The 20,447-nt window shown below is 44.8% G+C and overlaps 1 protein-coding gene across 1 annotated transcript; it reads left to right on the top strand.

Moving 5' to 3' along the window:
- The first annotated feature begins 5,338 nt into the window (after window positions 1-5,338).
- CBY2 (chibby family member 2) lies at window positions 5,339-15,170 on the top strand. Its single transcript, XM_073213279.1, is given in 3 exon segments — window positions 5,339-5,593; window positions 13,905-15,010; window positions 15,012-15,170. Coding segments are annotated over 3 exon segments (1,407 nt in total). The 3' UTR covers window positions 15,058-15,170.
- The last annotated feature ends 5,277 nt before the right edge of the window (window positions 15,171-20,447 follow it).

The following is a 20,447-nucleotide window of genomic DNA, read 5'->3' on the forward strand; positions in this document are numbered from 1 at the left end:
CAAGAGCAACGTGGCCCAAAGCCTTGCTGTACTCAGGTTACAACTCTGGCTGCAGAGTAGAATGACCCCCTGCCCTAAGTAGCAGAAATAACAGATGTCCCCAGTCATGTCATGCAGTTTGGAGATGACCTGCATCACAAAAATCTACTACACCCACCCACTTTCCATCCTCTCCACAGATGAGGAGGGGAAGGTCAGAACATACTCGCCATGTCCATCTCTGACTCCTGGACCAAGAGCTGCAGTTTCTGTGACTCTCTGGGGAAGGGCAGGGGGCCCCGTGCTCCAAAATGTTCCCTCCTGCTTGTTGAATTTTTCCCTGTGATTCATCATCAGACAGTTGCAGGTGAGTAGAGCCTGGAGAGTCTCAGCTACATGCTTGCCCTTTCCTTTGTCTCTGCTCTACCTGTGCATTTAGATTAGAAACCCACGAGGCATGTCTACCTCTGTGCTCTGCATGACGTCCACCAATTGTGGGTGCTCACGGAATGTGGATGATTGATGATGGTGTTAATCTGAGTAATAAAAGCATTTTGTGCACAGTTTTGAGGAAGCTTCTCAGTACTATGTCATGGGTGTGTGTGTGTCCTGCAGAGGAGAGAGGAACCTAGGTAATGGGCAACTGCAGATGCCCACACCAGGACGGCCTAGCTTGGAATGCTCCTTCCTTTAAAAATAAAAGAAAAGCAAATCCAGCGATCAAGCAAACAGACAAGCCCTCACATAAACTGTAGTAGCAAGGCTTTTTAACAGCATCACCAGTTTGTGTGTCAGCTGCTTGAGATTTTAAGTCAAAAAGAGCAAGGCAGTTTTGTATGAAGGAGCCACAGCAGCAAGGATTTATTGAGAGCTTGCTAAGTGCTGGCTTCTTTACATATGTTATCTCAAGCTAAATACAATTGCCTCATTTTGAAGATGAGGAAACTGAGCTTCTGAGAGGTGGGGTGACTTGCCCAGATCACATAGTGCTAGGAACTGAATGTTTGTGTCCCTCCAAAATTCTTCTGTTGAAGCCCTGATCCCCAGTGTGATGATGGTGTTTGGAGGTTTGGCTATTGGGGAGGAATTAGGTTTAGATGAAGTCTTGAGGATGGCATGAGTTTCCTTATAAAAGAAGAAGAGAAACCAGAGCTTATTCTCTCTCAGCCGTGTGGAGACACGTGAGATGGTGGCCATCTGCAGGCCAGGAAGCAGGCTTCGTCAGGGACCAATCAGCTGGCACCCTGATCTTGGGCTTCCCAACCCTTAGAACTGTGAGAAATCAGTGTTTGTTGTTGAAGCCACCTGATTTAAGGCATTTTGTTATAGCAGCCCGAGCTGACTAAGGCACATAGTTCCTAACTCTTTCTTGGCCTTGAGATTTGCATGAGGGTCTGCTGACGCCAGTCCCCTTGACCTTGCTCTCGGCTGCCTCGTTTATTCTTTTCAACATCCTTCCTTTGGATTCAGTAAAAGAGGATGAGGCAGGGAGGGTCTTTGATCAGGTAGTGGTGGGTGGTAAGGTGGAGATCCTGCAAGAGCCATCACCACCAGCCACAGATGTGGCGGCTGCCCCTCACCTGGAGCCAGGCCCCTGAGGAGAGAAAGGCCAAGGACTGTGGCAGAGGGGAGAGGGAGGGAGTCCCCAGACAGCAGGGTCCCCAGAGGCGCATCAGAGGGGGACTCTACTGGGCCAGTTGGCGCTGTGGTGGGAAAAGGAATGCTCTGTGCCATCACCTGGACCCTGGGAGCTTTCATCATTATCCAACAGCAATACTTGCTTTCTAGGAACCAACTGTGCCTCCGCTTCCATCTGCTATCATGGGCACGACTTTGGGGTCACACTACAAAACCACACAGGGGCTTAAATGGGGTTGGGTATTTCTTTCTCCAGATATGGCTCCAGGACAGGGCTGGGGTAAGGATCTTACCACACTGGAGGGAACCCAGTGCCAGGTAGCCCAAAGTATGGAGAAGGCAGGGGGGCTAAAAGCAAGCACAATAACATGGTGGAAATAATAATACATATGAATAATGTATAACAGCAGCCAAGTACATCGGGCTTGCTAGCGGGTTCCTGTATCCATGGGCAGCCTTTCAGGGCAGAGCTGTGCGCCTTGGCCCCAGAGGCGCCTCCAGTCGTGGGAAGGGGCTCAACTGAACCTGCTGGACATGGGCCAGGGTCGTGGTGTCTCCATCATGGAAAACTGAATCGCATCTTCAGACAGTGTGAGAGTTAACTACTTAGAGAAAGCCTTGGAGAAACAGAAAACAGTGAGTGTGGGTAAGAATGTGTGAAGAATTGGAACCCTTGCACGCCATGGGTAAGAATGCAAAATGACAGTGCAGATGCTGTGGAAAACAGTATGAAAAGTCCTCAGGAAATTAAAAATAGACCTGTATATAAGCCAGCAATATTACTCGTGGGTATATATCTAAAAGAATTCAGAGTAGGATCTTGGAGGGATATTTTCACACCCATGTTCGTTGCAGCATTATTCACAATAGCCAAGAGGTGGAGACGATCCAAATGGTCATCAGTGGGTGTGATGAAGAGAGAAAACGTGCCATATCAGTACAAACGAATGTTATGTAGCTTTAAGTATGAGATCCTGTCACATGCTTCGTCATGGAGGAAACTTGAGGACATTATGCCAAGTGAAATAAGCCAGTCACAAAAAGACAAACCCTGTGATTCTGTTCTTATGAGGTATGTAAACTAGTTAGAACCATAGAAATAGAAAGTAGAAGGATAATTGCCAAGGGTTGAGGGAAATTAGTGTTTAATGGGCAGAAAGTTTCAGTTTTTCAAGATGAAAAACTTCTAGAGATTTGTTGTACAACAGTGTGAATATACATAGGGCTATAGCCTTAAAACTATATGCTTAACACTGTATACTTGAAAATGCTTAAGAGTCTAAATTTAATGTTATATGTTTGAAACCACAGTTAAAAAATAAAATTTAAATTAAGAAAAGAACCCCTTGGAGAGGTTCCCTTCTAAAATGAAGAATTCTTTGAAAATGTGATTCTTTTTTTCATATGTGTATACCTTTGAATTTTTGTACATTAGATTTTCTTAAAGCAAGGGTCACTTGCACTTAGGTATGGGCGACTCCAGGGGGCAGTTACGGTGTCCCTGGATCTACTGCCCCTGGTCCACCACTCCTTTCTCCCATGTAATGGCATCATGCGGTAGAATTGGAGTTCTCTGCCTAACAAGAGGCTTAAGAAAAACGTAAGAGGCTCCCACTTAACAGCCTCTAGAGGCAAATACTTTGACAGAATTGAGGCCTGGGGCTGGGCTGCCCCTTTCATGGAGCCCAGAGACCAGCACTGTGGTCCTGATCAGTTTCTGCATGTGGTATAATAAGAATATATAATAAGAATATATATTTGGTCTTTGTTCCCAGTTCCTGGCACAGAGCTCCTAAAATCCTTGGAGTGTCCTGGGTGATAGAAACATCTGTTAATATTCATAAGGAGACCCTTTGGAACACACCTACATTTATGCTAATGAGGTGACCTTGGGCTAAGCACGGCTAGACAGCTTCTGGGTGGGGCTGGTTGCCAGAGGAATCACAGTGTGATTAGAGAGTTGGGATTTTCGGGGGAGGATAATGGGCTGAAGATTTCTTATCACCAATGGCCAAAGATTTAATCAGCCGTGACCATGTAATGAAACTTCATGAAACCCCTAAACAGGGTTTGGAGAACTTCTGGTTGGTGAACACATGGAGAAGCTCGGGGGTGGTGTGCCCTAAAGAAGATTTGGAAGCTCCATGTCTCTCTGCCCCATGCATTGGCCTAAGCATCCCCTCCATTTGGCTGTTCCTAAGCTGTATCTCTTATAATAAAACTGTAATTGTAAGTAAGGTGATTTTCTTACACTGTGTTCGTGAGTTGTTCTAGCAGATTATCCAACCTAGGAGGGAGGTTGTGGGAACTCCCAGTTCATAGGCAGGTGGTCAGCACTGCTGGTGGCCCAGGACTTACCACTGCTGTCTGAAGTGGGGGCAGGGTTGAGGGACTGAGCCCTTTAACTTATGGGACACGACACTAACTCCAGGGCCATTGTGTCAGAATTGAATTGTAGGACATGCAGTTGGCATCAGAGAATTGGAGAATTAGTTGGTGTCAGAAAATATCTCAGCCTACATTTCCTCCCATGGCCTGGAAAGAGCTCCGTCTGGGTTTCCTCCTCCCTGAGTGACCCCACTCCAAGGAGCAGAGGATGGGGGGGGCAGTGCCGCCTGGCAATGGGGTTACATATGGCCGTCGGGAGGACCAGACAAGGAGCTAGAGCTTGACCAATTGTGTGTCAGTCACCCTGATCAGCCCAGTGGGACAGCCAGGCCTGTTGTTCCTGACCAGATGCTTCATTCTTGCCTGTGAGGCTCAGACAGAGATGATGAGCTCTGAAAAACACCGTATTGTTTGTGATGTCACCTCCGGAATGCTCTGAGTGCTTTGGTGACCATCTTCTGCATAGGACTTATACCTGGCACCTCACATAGGTATAGCTTTTTACTTAAGATAGAAATAATAATCTTCCAAAAGGTAGTAGGTGTAGGTATCTCTGTTCCAGAGACTGTCAGAAAGCTTTTCCACCAACCATAAAACCCACCTTAATTTGTGTTCAGAGGGGGATAAAGCTTCTTATCAGATATCATCATATTCTTTCAGACTCAGGTTTTCATGACGTGAATAACTGACAAAAGGGGATAAGGGAGTAGAAAAAGCCCTCTGCTTCTCAGGTGAGAGCCTGAGGCCCGGAGCACAGGCCAGGAGAATCGTCTTGTTTTCTCTTTTCCACAGCACTCACGGCAAAACATTACAAGAGATACCAGATCTGAAAGCCTAGAAATTCCAGTCATTGTGATTCTACCTCAGGTAGGGATCATCCCAGAAGGACATAACCTACAAGTTTTAGCCAGGAAAACCCTCCTTTTTAAAAACTCCCGCAGGACAGTATAGAGCGAACGGCATTGTCGTGACCTCTGGCTCTATCTATGAGTCAGCTGCCAATCAGCTGTGTGCCCCGGGGAGGGATCTTGGCCACTCTGGGCCCTGGGGTCCTTGTCCCCCAAATGAGGAGGGCGGGTTAGGTGATCTGGTCTGGTAGACCTTCCATTTGAAGTTTCTGTGATACTCTGAAATAAGTCAGTTTTCTCAAAGTCAGATCTTCCGGTCCTCGCCGTTGTGTAACCACTCTGGATTTCTTGGGGGAGAACTAGAACTGGGGCTTGGGATCAAGTGCATATGACTCAGTCCATGAGTAGCAGACCTAGCAGGAGGCCCAAGGATTACTGGGCCACCTGGAGGTACCGGGAGAATGAAGTCCTGCTATATACCAGAAATGGCGTATAAGGGTGGTGGGCCCCAGGGATTCCGCAGGGAGGCCAGTGATGAGATGGTCTTGACAGGCTTGAGATTCTCAGGTCTCCTGCTAAGCAGCCGTTTCCTCAGTGGGGTCCTCCTGATTGGATTGTTCCTACTTCTGTGTCACAAAAGGGGCAGCCTTGCTTCTCCAGAGTCACCTAAGGCTCTGCGGAAGACCACGGTGGTGCAGCCGGAGGGGCCGAAACGTAGGGTGGAGGAATCCAGTGCAGAGGTAACTGAAAGCTCTGCCCAGGGCTGTGTCACCACAGGGTTGGTCACCAGTGGGCATCGTGTGTGTGTGTGTGTGTGTGTGTGTGTGTGTGTGTACGTATACATATAAATATCTCCTTTTTTTCCCCCAAAGCCATCTCTTTTTAAGGATTTTCAGAACAAGATTAGAAAGAAAACCTTCAGCATTCTATCTATAGGGAGAGGTGATTTTAACAATCTAGGCAAGTATGTTCACCAGGATGGAAAAATATAGGGAAAAAAAAATCGTCTGGCTATGTTTCCACATTTTCCTTAGAACTTTGTAATGAGCAATACTTCTCTATCCATTTTAGCTTATGAAACTTAGAATGTAAGCTAATTTTCTCTTGATCGTTAGGTAAGATGGCTTGCCCACAGGGTCCCCAATGTGTGGGAACCTTGTTTTAGGTCCGATTTTTTCTACATGAATCGTGCAGGTAGTTTCGTTGGCCACTACTCCTCTGAGCGTGGGTGGGTGTTTCTCCTTTGGTTCATTCACAGCCCACATAAATCAATCTTTATGTCACTAAAGGACAAGCAGAGGGTGCCAACCTGGGGGTGGGGATGGGGGAATAGGATTTAAAATAGTGTGTGACATGTGACAGAGTGGGGAAAGTCTTCCATCTGCACGGAGCACGACTCTGCCCACCCAACTCCCCGAAACAGCCCAGCATGGAGGAAGGGGAGGGTAAGCAGACCTGGGGAGTGGTGTAAGAAGGCTCAGGCTATTCTGCAGCCATGTACTTTCCGCACTGCAGGACCTGCTTCTGCTGCCGGGCTCCAGGAGGGTACGGAGGGAGGGGATGACAGGATACCTGCCGCCGGGGCACACGTGCCCCACTTGGGCAGAGGTGGCCTCATGGGTACACCTGCCAGGGGGGCACAAGTCATGCGCTGGGTTTCTGGCAACTGCCAGGATACTCTAGGCTGGCCCTCTGGGGGAGGGGTCTGGGTGTCTGTAAGTTTAGATGATCTGAGCCGCTACCAGAGCTGTGAGAGGGACCGATGTGCTCATTATATCCCCCAGACGAGGTGGCGCGTGGCTCAGGGGAAAGGACTGATCTGGTTAACAAGGGGAGGAAAAAATATTGACTGAGCGCTGATTTATCATGTGTCGGGCGCTGGGCCTTGAGAGCGTGCGGCAGAGAATGTGTAGGCATAGGAACTGGGAGGCCCAGGAGCCCCACTGGTAGTGGCAGAGCTGGAGGCTGGGGCTGGTCAGTGCCCATGCTCTCTGCTGTGCCACGTGCTGGGTATATGCTGCCCTGCCGGGCGGCGCTGCTGGACCGCGCTGAGTCACGCCTGAGCGCTCTGCCGCTTCTTGGGCTTTTAGGAGGCAGTGCCTCCCCTTCCCCCATCCTAACTGCTTGCTCGTGAGCCCCTGCATGTCTCTGCCACCTGCTCCTTTATTCTGGGGCTGGGTCCACTCCGTTTAGAAGGGCATTGCGGTAGCAGCACTGTTTCCAGAAAATGCCTCTGGCCTCCCAGCTCCCTACCACGCGGGTGGGTGGGTGGGTGGGGGGTTGGGGCTTCTCGATTACTTTGCAAATGCCTGGGATTTCACTCTTTGTTATCACCCTGAGGTATTTTCAGGTATTACCGATTTTCAGTTTTTCTTCCTCACATTAAATATTTGTGTTTTCTGGTCTGCTCCCTCCAGCACATTAACTTGCCAGCCATCAGTGTTATTTCCTGCCCAAGTAGCTGAAAGGAATGATTGGGTTCTCAGGGGCCCCACATTTCTCCAGTGAATTTCCTGAACGTGCTGTTTACAACCAGATCCTTAATGCAGGGGCTACGCCGCATCACAGTGAGCTCCGGCAGTACTCCCTAGTGCCTCTCTCACCCCTCTCTTTTCTCAGTCTCCTTTGTTTAGCTTTGTTCTTCAGAAGCTATGGCATCTGACAATACCTGTATCTCTCCCAGTTTGAATGACTTTTAGGAGGAGAGAGATTCCTGAAAATTCTGTGTTAAGCAGTTAGCTAAAACTGCCACATATGATGATGCATTTTTCCTTATTGCTGTCAATGTTACAATTCTATCGAAATCACATTGTCCTGTGAATTATCCTCTCACCTGTTCATGATTACTAAAGCCAGCACTGACTTTATCATGGTACCAGGGAGCTGAGTCAATTTAAAAATATGATAGTGAGACTCAGCCTTTGTCACCTCAACTGAAAATTAGCGGCAGATTGGCTTTTCTTCCAGAATCCTGGGACCTCTCTGCTTCACGTGCTTAAGAAGTCCCTCAGATGGCTGATGTTCTCTGATTGTAACCCTCAGTAATGTTGCAAAGCAAGTGTTTAAAAAACTTGGTCAATAGGCTAGGAGTTTCCCAGCGGTGTTTGGACATCTTTCTGGTCTGTGGTAGCCACAGTTTTCCAGGAGCAGAGAGAGCTTTGTTGGGGTCAGCTAAGCCTGGATAGTCACTCTGCCACCATCCAGTCCTGTTCCCAAACTCTTCAGATGAGAGGCCACCAATGCTAGAGACTTTACCCCAGAAGATCCCACCCAGAAAATCCTGCTCCTTAAAGAACCCCTGTAGCGTCAGTCAGAGCCTTTGGTCTCATCACCTCCCCTTGCTCTTTGGCCCCTCTTTCCAGTGACCACTTCCTCCTGCTGCCCGCTTGTCACGAGGCTGGTCGATCTGACAAGGCAACACAGCTGCGATTTCAAGTGGTGATTTAAAGCATTTTCCTTCTAGGGCCACTTACCTTTGAAAAGGAGACGCTGGGGAGAGGGCCAGGCCTGATACTAAGGAAGGTCTCCCATCTATAGGGCGGGACTTAGGCCTCTGTGAGGGAGATGCCTGTGCCCAGGGTCCCTCCTGGACCCCCAGTACTAACAGATCTTAGGTCACGATTTGAGCATGTTGCTCCTGAGGGCAGAGTTTCTTGATCACCCTCCTAACAAGGCCTGATAGAAAGGTGTGATGGGGCTGACAGTACGCCCTCCTGCATCCATCCTCATGGCCATTCTTTTAATTTTCAGGACTAGGGTTGTCAAAAAAATAAGGAACAGTCCTCCTGTCCTTAGAGAATTGCAATATATTCATGTGGGGAGATAGGACACAAGAAAACCACTGCAAAGTAATGATTGCAACACATGCAAAATAAAATATCTGGTCATTGTAAAGAGCTAGAATGATCATGCCATTTGGAATCAGGTATCCTGATTTTCAACCCTGCCTCTGTTCCCTTGCGTGCTGTATGATTGTAGGTAGAACCATAGTAGCTCTTTTTGGTAAATTATTTCATATGAATATGCAAACAATTAGTGTATCATCACATAATAGTCACTCAGCAAGTGTTATTTCTTTTTCTGGTTCTATAAATCTTCCTTTAAGGAAATGCTAAGCAACCCTTTTTGGGAATCTTCAGTAATCATCTTTGTAGTTCTCTATAAATTTAAAAAATGTCATATATTCTCATTTTATTTTTGAACTGTATAACAAACTGGTTGAAATAAATAAGGCAGATGTTAGTAAGGTTGCTATGGTTGGTCATGTAGGTTGTTCGCTGCAACAACAGTTGTGAAAGGAATCCACTAAAGTTGGTCATTGTACAACCTGTACAAACATATAGGGTGGTTCTGATCACGTTAGCAGCCACATTTTCTAGTTATGGAAATGGAGGCATAGATATTGAGTGATTTTGTGAAGGTCAAGCACTCACACAGTGTAGAGCTCTTCAGGTTTTACAATGTCTGGTCCCTGGATCTCCATACCTTACCTGCATTAATGCTTGCTGCACTTTGACTTCCCTCATTTGCACCAAGAAATACTTGGTGCTGTTCACTGGTTTTTCAAACTGACTGGAAGTTCCCTGAGCGCAGGATCTGAGACCAGATGCCTAATTGTTTGCAGTTCATTAACATAAATGTGGGAGGAAGAATTAATTGGTGCAAGAATATTCAGAGTGGGAATAGATTAGGGTGAGGAGTTTTCACAGGGCCAAGAAAGAACTTTCCTGTGAGGTCTAAGTCCAGCAAGGTCTGGTTGGAATTGGGGAAAATACCACAGGAAAGGAAGAATTGTCTTGGCTCAATGTTTTCCCAAAGTTCAATCATGAGTCTTGGCATATCTGAAATGCCTGTACATTTAGTATTTTCCTTAAATCTTCTCACTTTCAGAAATAGAAAAGGTGCTGCTTTATTTTAGCCTCATCTTCATACTATCCATAGTATTATGGGTTTGATAAAATTGGTATATTTTTCTAATATCCATTAAAATAAACATATGGCTATTAAAAATTTTCAAAAATGTTTTTGTATTCTAAGAAACTAGGTCACGAGGCCAGACTGGACTTGACCTCCTCCTCGGTCCTATCTGGGGAATAGGAAGAAAGAATTATGGCCCAGTCATAAGAGGAGGATTTGGTTTACTGGGTGAGGAAGTACTGAGAGTCCATCAACATTTTCTGGATCATGTGCTGTGCACATGGAACAGAGAAGGCACAGGGTCTGCTTGATAAGCATTGGCTGTTTAAAGGAGGGGACAAGACATCAATTCAGTTGGTAAAAGATGGCTGCTGGGCCCATAATGGTGCCCATGTACAAATACGGATCCACTAGACCAGACAAAGTTAGACCAAGAGAGCATTTAGAGATAATGCCACTGACCCTTCATTAAACAGAAGTGGACAGCAAAGCCAGACAGTGAGGAGGTGTGACCGAGGCCCCTAGATGGGATGCATAAGGACAATGGCCCAAACAGCCAGACTGTCCGTAGCTAGGGACCTGCCACCCACATGTCAAAGTTTTATACAGTGCATTTCTGTTGAAGAGACAGTCAAAAATTCCTTGGGCATGCAATGCAGAATAAAGGCTGCTGAGCAGGATGCTTTAAAGGCCATCATGGTTACCCTAAACAGGTCTAAAGCATAGGATTCCTCTTTGGACAATCAGTTGGATCAAGATGACTGTCTCTGATTGAAACCAATCAGTCATAAAATAGAAATAAGACGATCTAGGAAATTTGAATACTCAGTATTTGCTGATATTAAGGGATCATTGTTCAATTTTAAAGGGAAGATAATGAATATAGCGGTTTTGCTTTAAAGACACATTGATGGATTTGTGGATAAAATAACACAAAGTCTACACTTTGCTTTAAAATAACCCAGTAGTGGGGGAATGGTTGTGGAATCAGGTGAAGGTAAAGATGAGATAAGTGTGGCCTTGATTTGATAACTGCTCAAGCTGGGTGTTGGGTGTGTGGAAAATGATCAGATTATTCTTTTTGTATATGTTTGAAGTTTTCCATAAGAAGTCAGTGAAAAGCCATCTCGATGCACCAGAATCCTGCAAACACTTTGATGAATCCGTGGTGGTTTCCCGTGTGGGTGCTTCACATGTGTAAGTTCAGGGAAGCAGAAGTGGGGTTGTGACTTTAGTGAGTAAACTAGTGCTGGTTATTTAAGTTCTCTGAGTTTGTTCTTCCATTCATGGAATAGGAATAATAATACCGTATCAAGTCAAGTGTTGTGAGGGTTAAATGAATTTGGCAGGTAGAATTCTCAGCTCAGGGCCTGGCACAAAACTGTGGCTTAATATTTGTTTCCTCCTTCTCCTTCTCAAAAATGGGATATACACTGTCGAGTAAAATCACAATTTCCATAGTAACGTCTTTCAGGGAAGATCCTGCTGAGACAGAGTCTTGCACTGGCTGGTGTGAGGTAGAGAGGACTTCTCAACATTCACTCCTTTGTGACTGTGGCTGATCTGCCCAGAGGTCTGGACCAAGGGAGGGAGCCTTACATTGACCAGGACGCAGTCTGGGCTATCCACAGTGAGATTCATTCTGATCTCAGGTTCAGCCGCAAGAGCCAATGTGTGTTCCCAACTGCAAGTATGAAAACCATAGAGGCTGGATTTATTGAAGGTAAATAAAGTTTTGATTACCATGTGCCCTGGCACCCTCACTATCTGGATGATTAAGCACATCCTTATGAAGTTAATGACATGTGCTTATTGTAAAGTTAAAGGCACAGAACTATGCTTTCTATTCATCTAGCTCTTTAGGCTTAAAGTTCTAGCTAACTTTATACACTGTGCACATTATATATCCCTGTGTATAATACAGATAACCCTACTTGTTTTCTATCTTCTCTACCTGTAAAATTGGGAAAATAATGTAAGAAATTAGGATATTTGATATTTGGAGAGTACTATGATGTACTTGGATAAAATGCTTTTGGTATATTTAGAAGTAGCTATCATGATCTTATTTTTATTTAAATTAATTGCTGCAGTTGTCACTCCTCCAGGATGCATTCCACCTGTTCACCACTTTTTGAATATATCTCAGAATTCTTCCATTAGTGAAATGTAGTTTTCTTGATGATAATACCTTACTTTTCTATGGCACTTGGCAGTTTTCAAAACACTTTTGCATTCATTACCTCATTCAAAACAGTGTCATGAAGTAAGGACATATTTGTATTTCCATTTTACAGGTACATTTTACTGATTTTCAATGTTGGAAGGTACCTGTAAGATCATGGGGTCAGACTCTTTTTTACTGGTGAAAAATCTGGGTCTCAGAGATGAGAGAGCTCTCTCCAGTGTCACACTCCCCATCAATGACAGAACCCAGATGAGAATCTTTGTGACCCACAGTCTTGAACTTTAACCCTGGTGTAACCCCCACCTGGGCAAATGGCCCATTCCACTTGGCTTAGAGCCATTCTGACCCCGGCAGCCAGAATCCCTTGAGGGAGCTGGACAGAAATGCGGATTCCATACCCCAGCCTGAGTGAATAGGTCTTGCAATTAAGAAGCTCAGACATCAGCATTTAAAACACACTGAGATGATCCTTCTGGACTGAGGAAGTGGAAGAGCTACTGGCTTATTGTATTTAAGCTCCGTGGATCTGATCCCCTTTTTATATGGTTGTCTTGAAGCTCATGACTGCCATCATGAATCCCTCTTTATGAACTTCTCAGGGTCCTTTCCTGTCTTTGTTAGCACATGTTGAATTCTCATTGTTCACGGATATCTGTGATGATACCTTTCCTTTCTAAAATTCACAGCGGGACTCTGCTTTGAGCACACCATTGTGTTGGCGGATGTTAAAGGGGCTGCTGGCAGGACAGACTCAAGGGTATCTGAGAGTAAAGAATGAACTTGAACGGGCCAAGGGAGAAGGCTGGGCCGATGGAGAGCACCACTATTTGGACACAGAAATTTGGGCAGCTGTAGAGGTGACTCATACTGCCCCTCTGCCCATGCCAATTGCAAGCACACATCTGCAGCTGAGGCAGATTGAGAACAGTGTTTCTCCCCTAGGGTGATGGAAGTGTGCAGAAGCCCATGCTTAGTGCTTTCATACATTACCTCTTTTAGACTCCCAAAAACCTCCATGAGGCAAGGCAGTAGATGCAATTATCCAGATTTGAAAATGTGGAAACTGAAACTCAGATAATTTGCCCATATTTTTATAACTGATAAAATAGTGAGGCCAGGAATCAAAACACCTGATTGGCTCCAAAATTAGTGCCTTTAATCTCCACAACATAGAGTTAATTCTCATTATTCACAGATTCTCTATTTGCTTATGAATGACCACTTGCTAAAATATGTTTGTAACCCCAAAATCCGTACTTGTCACACTTTGCCGGCCGTTCACGCACAGTGATGGAGCATTTGAGTTACCTGATGGAGCATCCCCAGCTGTGGGGGCTTGTCTCAGCTCTCAGACTGTAAAATAGTGTCCTTTTTACAGTCTATTTACTACCACGTCTTTCATGTTTTTGTGCCTTTCAATGGTGATTTCACTGTTTAAAATGGCGCAAGCACAGTGCTGATGTCCTGTCTAGTATTCCTAAGTGCAAGAAGGATGTGCCTTATGGAGAAAACACATGCTAGGTGACCTTTGGGCATGAGGTATAGTGCTGTTGGCCCAGAGCTCAATGGTAATGAGTCAACAATACATGTTAAAGGTGTCACTCAACAGAAATACAGATAAGACAAGGTCACCTACTGATTGACTAACAAAAATGTGACTGGGGTCTGGCAGGAACCTAACGCTGTATTTGTCCTAGGAGCAATGGCTGGGTACTCCATGATCCAGGGTTTGTGGTGACTTTATAGAACAGAACTGTTGCAGATTATAAGAATCAATTGTATTTCCTTGTGAGCATCCCCAAAAGCCAAGCACAAGAGGGTGATGCCCATGGTGGTCAGGCCAGACTGACTGGGCTTACGGTGGGGCAGCCCGGCCTCCTGGCTCAGCCAGCCTTGGGTGTGTCAGCTCCTGCACTAACTCTGGGCTTCTCTGTTTTCTCCTACAGAGGGACACAGCTGAGCCCTTCCTGAGGCTCCACAACTTGTACCTGACCCCACGCTGTGCCAGGCAGGCCACCCTGCCCAGGCTGAGCCGCAGGGTGGTTAGCCAGCATTCCTACCCACTGAATCGCTTTTCCTCTGTGCCCTTGGACCCCATGGAGCACCCCACCTCCCAGGCAGACCTTGAGCTGGATTACAATCCTCCCTGTGTGCAGCTCAGCGATGAGAGGTTCGTCTTCCAGGACGGGAGGTGGCTGAGCGAAAACCGCCGCCTGCAGTCCTCCTCCTTCTCCCCCTCCTCCTTCCACCACGAGCTGCAGCACAAGAGGCTGGCCAGGGAGTTCCTGCTGCGGGAGGAGAACAAGGCCCTCCCTGAGGAGAACAAGACCCTCTGCCAGGAGAACAAGATCCTGCAGAGCTTCTGGGAGGAGCACAAGACCACTCTGGGCTGGGAGGAGAGCAGAGCCTCCTCGCTGCCGCTGCCCAAGGACAGCACGTCCCTGGAGGTGATGAAGAAGGACGCGGCCCTGCAGATGCACCGCAGCAAGGAGGACGGCACCCTTCAGCTCCTCAGGGAGGAGAACTGTGCCCTGCAGCAGCTGCTGGAGCAGAGAAGGGCCTACTGGGCCCAGGTGGAGAAGACAGCCCCTGCTGAGGGGGACAGGTGGGCCCCCCTGCTCCATGAGGAGCCCCACAGCCCCAGGCTGCTGCCGGACCAGGGCCCAGGTGAGGAGCCAAAGCCCTCGGACCTGCAGGAGGACCCCAGGACGCTCCGTGCCCTGCATGAGATGGTCAACAACCTGTCTTCGTCTTCCAGGCAGGAGGAAAGCAGAGGCGGCCCCAGCCTGCCTGACGGGGGCCAGTCGCTGGAGCTGCTGAGAGAGATGAACCAGGTGAGGCAGGCCCTGCAGGCCCTGCAAGAGGAGAACCAGAACTTGCAGGCCCCGAGGGAGAAGAACCAGCTCCTGCAGGAGGAGAACAGGGCCCTGCACGTGCTGCATGAGGAGCACAGGGCCTTCCAGGAGAGCAGGGCCCTGTGGGAGAACAACACACTGAAGCTGCAGCAGAGGCTGGTCATCGACACAGTGACAGAGGTCCCCACCAGGATGCAGACTGCCGGCCAGGAGCAAGGAGCCCAAAAAGCCCAGCAGGGTCTGAGGCCTCCAAGACTCATGGAGGCCCCTAGGTGTCGGGCACAGAACCCTCAGTCAAAGTAAACCTGCCTTCTGTTTGTCTTCCCGGCTTTCATGCACCAGCTTGGGCCTGTTGAAGAGAAGAGTTAAAGGCCTTCCTAAACTCAGAGAAGTAATAAAGGCGTGAGGAGGCTGGGGCCAGTCAACACTAGTATGCTGCTCTGGCTTTTTCTTTTTTCTTCTTTTCAATTTTTTATTTATGTATTATTAACATACACTCTTATGAAGGTTTCACATGAAAAAACAATGTGGCTACTACATTTACCCATATTATCAAGTACCCACCCACACCCCAATGCAGTCACTGTCCATCAGTGCAGCAAGATGCCACAGATTCACTGTTTGCCTTCTCAGTGCTACACTGTTCTCCCCGTGACCCCCCACACCATGTGTACTAAACATAATACTCCTCAGTCCCCTTCTCCCTCCTTCCCCACCTGCCCTCCCACACCCCTCCCCTTTGGTAACCACTAGTTCATTCTTGGAGTCTCTGAGTCTGCTGCTATTTTGTTCCTTCAGCTTTGTTGTTATACTCCACAAATGAGGGAAATCATTTGGCATTTGTCTTTCTCCGCCTGGCTTATTTCACTGAGCATAATATCCTCCAGCTCCATCCATGTTGTTGCAAATGGTAGGATTTGTTTCTTTCTTATGGCTGAATAGTATTCCATTGTGTATATGTATCACATCTTCTTAATCCATTCATCTACTGATGGACACTTAGGTTGCTTTGATATCTTGGCTATTGTAAAAAGTATTACAATAAACATAGGGGTACATATGTCTTTTTGAATCGGAGAAGTCATATTCTTTGGGTAAATTCCAAGGAGTGGGATTCCTGGGTCAAATGGTATTTCTATTTTTAGTTTTTGAGGAACTTCCATATTGCTTTCCACAGTGGTTGAACTAGCTTACATTCCCACCAGCAGTGTAGGAGGGTTCCCTTTTCTCTGCATCCTTGCCAGCATTTGCTGTTCTTAGTCTTTTTGATGCTGGCCATCCTTACTGGTATGAGGTGATATCTCATTGTGGTTTTAATTTGCATTTCCCTGATGATTAGTGATGTGGAGCATCTTTTCATGTGTCTGTTGGCCATTTGAATTTCTTCTTTGGAGAACTGTCTCTTCATATCATCTGCCCATTTTTTAATCAGGTTATTTGTTTTTTGGGTGTTAAAGCATGTGAGTTCTTTATATATTTTGGATGTTAACCCCTTGTCGGATATGTCATTTACAAATATATTCTCCCATACTGTAGGATGCCTTTTTGTTCTGTTGATAAAGTCCTTTGCTGTACAAAACTTTTTAGTTTGATGTAGTCCCATGAGTTCATTTTTGCTTTTGTTTCCCTTGCTTGAGGAGATGTGTTCAGGAAGAAGTTGCTCATGCTTATTTACATTCAGGAGATTTTTGTCTATGTTGTCTTCTAAGAGTTTTATGGTTTCATGACTTACATTCAGGTCTTTGATCCATTTAGAGTTTACTTTTGTGTATGGGGTTAGACAATGATTCAGTTTCATTCTCTTACATGTAGCTGTCCAGTTTTGCCAACACCAGCTGTTGAAGATGCTGTCATTTCCCCATTTTATGTCCATGGCTCCTCTATCATATATTAATTAATCATATATGGTTGGGTTTCTATCAGGGCTCTCTAGACTCTTCCATTGGTCTATGGGTCTGTTCTTGTGCCAGTACCAAATTGTCTTGATTACTGTGGCTTTGTAGTAGAGCTTGAAGTTGGGGATCATAATCCCCCCAGCTTTATTCTTCCTTCTCAGGATTTCTTTGACTATTTGCAGTCTTTTGTGGTTCTATATGAATTTTAGAATGATTTTCTCTAGTTCGCTGAAGTATACTGTTGGCATTTTGATAGGAATTACATTGAATGTATAGATTGCTTTAGGCAGGATGGTCATTTTGACAATATTAATTCTTCCCATCCATGAGCATGGAATGTGTTTCCATTTATTGGTATCTTCTTTAATTTCTCTCATGAGTCTCCTGTAGTTTTCAGAGTATAGGTCTTTCACTTCCTTGGTTAGGTTTATTCCTAGGTATTTTATTCTTTTTGATGCACTGTGAATGGAATTGTTTTCCTGATTTTTCTCTCTGCCAGTTCATTGTTAGTGTATGCCACAGATTTCTGCATATTAATTTGTATCCCGCAACTTTGCTGAATTCAGATAGTATATCTAGTAGTTTTGGAATGGATTCTTTAGGGTTTTTTATGTACAATATCATGTCATCTGAAAACAGGGACAGTTTAACTTCTTCCTTGCCAATCTGCGTGCCTTTTATTTCTTTGTGTTGTCTGATTGCTGTGGCTAGGACCTCCAGTACTATGTTGAATAGAAGTGGGGAAAGTGGGCATCCTTGTCTTTTTCCCCATCTTAAAGGAAAAGCTTTCAGCTTCTCGCTGTTAAGTATAATGTTGGCTGTGGGTTTGTCATATATGGTCTTTATTATGTTGATGTACTTGCCCTCTATACCCATTTTGTTGAGAGTTTTTATCATGAATGGATGTTAAATTTTGTCAAGTACTTTTTCAGCATCTAGGGAGATGATCATATGGTTTCTGTCTTTCTGTTTTTTGATGTAGTGGATGATGTTGACGGATTTTCAAATGTTGTATCATCCTCGCATCCCTGGAATAAATCCTAGTTGATCATGATGGATGATCTTTTTGATGTATTTTTGAATTTGGTTTGCTAATATTTTGTTGGGTATTTTTGCATCTACGTTCATCAGGGATATTGGTCTGTAAATTTTCTTTTTTGTGGTATCTTAGCCTGGTTTTGGAATTAGAGTGATGCTGGCCTCATAGAATGAGTTTGAAGTAGTCCCTCTTCTACTCTTTGGAAAACTTTAAGGAGGATGGGTATTATGTCTTCACTAAATGTTTGATAAAATCCAGCAGTGAAGCCATCTGGTTCAGGGATTTTGTTCCTAGGTAGGTTTTTGATCTTAGGTAGGTTTTTGATTACCAGGTCAATTTTGTTGCTGATAATTGGTCTGTTCAGATATTCTGTTTCTTCCTTGGTCAGCCTTGGAAAGTTGTGTTTTTCTAGAAAATTGTCCATTTCTTCTAGGTTATCCAGTTTGTTAGCATATAATTTTTCATAGTATACTCTGATAATTCTTTGTATTTCTGTGGTATCCATAGTGATTTTTCCTTTCTCATTTCTGATTCTGTTTATGTGAGTAGACTCTCTTTTTTTCTTGATAAGTGTGGCTAGGAGTTTATCTATTTTGTTTATTTTCTCAAAGAACCAGCTCTTGCTTTCACTGATTATTCTATTGTTTTATTCTTCTCGATTTTATTCATTTATGCTCTAATCTTTATTATGTCCCTCCTTTTACTGACTTTGGGCCTCATTTATTCTCTTTTCTAGTTTCGTTAATTGTGAGTTTAGACTGTTCATCTGGGATTGTTCTTCTTTCCTGAGGTAGTCCTGTATTGCAATACACTTTCCTCTTAGCATGGCCTTCGCTGAATCCCACAGATTTTATGGTGTTGAATTGTTGTTGTCATTTGTCTCCATATATTGCTTGATCTCTATTTTTATTTGGTCATTGATCCATTGATTATTTAGGAGCCTGTTGTGAAGCCTCTGTGTGTTTGCAGGATTTTTCAGTTTATTTGTGTAATTTAGTTCTAGTTTCATACCTTTGTGGTCTGAGAAACTGATTGGTACAATTTCAATCTTTTTTTTTTTTTTTGAGAGGGCATCTCTCATATTTATTGATCAAATGGTTGTTAACAACAATAAAATTCAGTATAGGGGGGTCAATGCTCAATGTGCAATCATTAATCCATCTCAAGTCTAATTCTCATCAGTCTCCAATCTTCTGAAGCATAACGAACAAGTTCTTACATGGTGAATGAATTCTTACATAGTGAATAAATTCTTACATGGTGAACAGTACAAGGGCATTCATCACAGAAACTTTCGGTTTTGATCACGCTTTATGAACTATAAACAATCAGGTCAAATATGAATATTCGTTTGATTTTTGTACTTGATTTATATGTTGATCCCACATTTCTCCCTTTATTATTATTATTATTTTTATTTTTAATAAAATGCTGAAGTGGTAGGTAGATGCAAGATAAAGGTACAAAACATAGTTTAGTGCTGTAAGAGGGCAAATGTAGATGATCAGATGATCAGGTGTGTGCCTATGGACTAAGTATTAATCCAGGCTAGACACGGGCAGCAAAACATCCACGGATGCAGAAGATTTCTCTCAAAGCAGGGGGGGTGAGGTTCTGAGCCTCACCTCTGTTGATCCCCAAATTCTCACCTGATGGCCCCCCTGCAACTGTGCCTGTCTTAGGTTGTTCCTCCCTTGAGGAATCTTACCCATCTCTGGCTAACCAGTCATATTCCGGGGCCATACAGGGAAATGTAAAGTTGATAAGTGAGAGAGAAGCCATATTGTTTGAAAAGGTTAGCTTTTTACTTCTTTTCAGATTTATGCCCTGTGGCTTCTATGCCCAGCACTTGTCTCGAGGTATCTTTACCACCTGGAGGAATTATGACACTCGGTAAATTCGATATGAGGCACGAATTCTATTTAAGGGTTTAATTAGGAAGAAAGAAGAAAAGCTATAGATGTAGCATATGGAAGGAAACATGGGAGGATTGATTATTTCTTTGATATCTTCTTGTAGAGTACCTTAAGTATGTATAGGTTTTAAACTACTAACTAATTTGCACACACATATTAACATAATAGGAATACGGTGACATAAACAAAGCAAATCTATAATTACCATCCATTTCCAGTGAAGCCAAGAAAACCATTTAGGCACCCTAGGCATTTGTGAAAATTTGTCTATGATATGATGGATATTGTCCAACTGTACTTGAACAGTCTGAGAGAAATCAGACAAATTAAAGCAGCCCATTTCTGGGATCTGTTCACATCCCATATGTTCTTTTAACCGTAGATAGTCTATAGTCATAAGATTTTGGAGTGCTACAACTTGCACCCCTCCCAACTCCTCATTGAGTTCCAACAGTACAGATCTGGTCAAATTCGTTGTCTCACTGTATGCACATGCCAGCCTAGACATCTCCCTCCTCATTCCTATGGCAAGTCCAGGAGACGGTGGGCTGGATGCAGCCACAACCGCAGCATTGTCCAGATCCCTGTGGAGGCTTTTTGATGATCATCCCCTGGCACGAGTCCTCCAGAGAGTGCTGATGCCGGAAGCTCCTCCTCATATCGTATCTTAGTTCATTTTCTGGGTATCCAAGCTAGGCCTTGATCTTCTGCATAGAAACAAACAGACCCTTTGCCCACACTTTGACATGCCCTCTATACCACTGTGCAGAACTCATTGGAGGTC

Source organism: Manis javanica, chromosome 9 (assembly GCF_040802235.1).
Source record: "Manis javanica isolate MJ-LG chromosome 9, MJ_LKY, whole genome shotgun sequence".
NCBI lineage: Eukaryota > Metazoa > Chordata > Mammalia > Pholidota > Manidae > Manis > Manis javanica.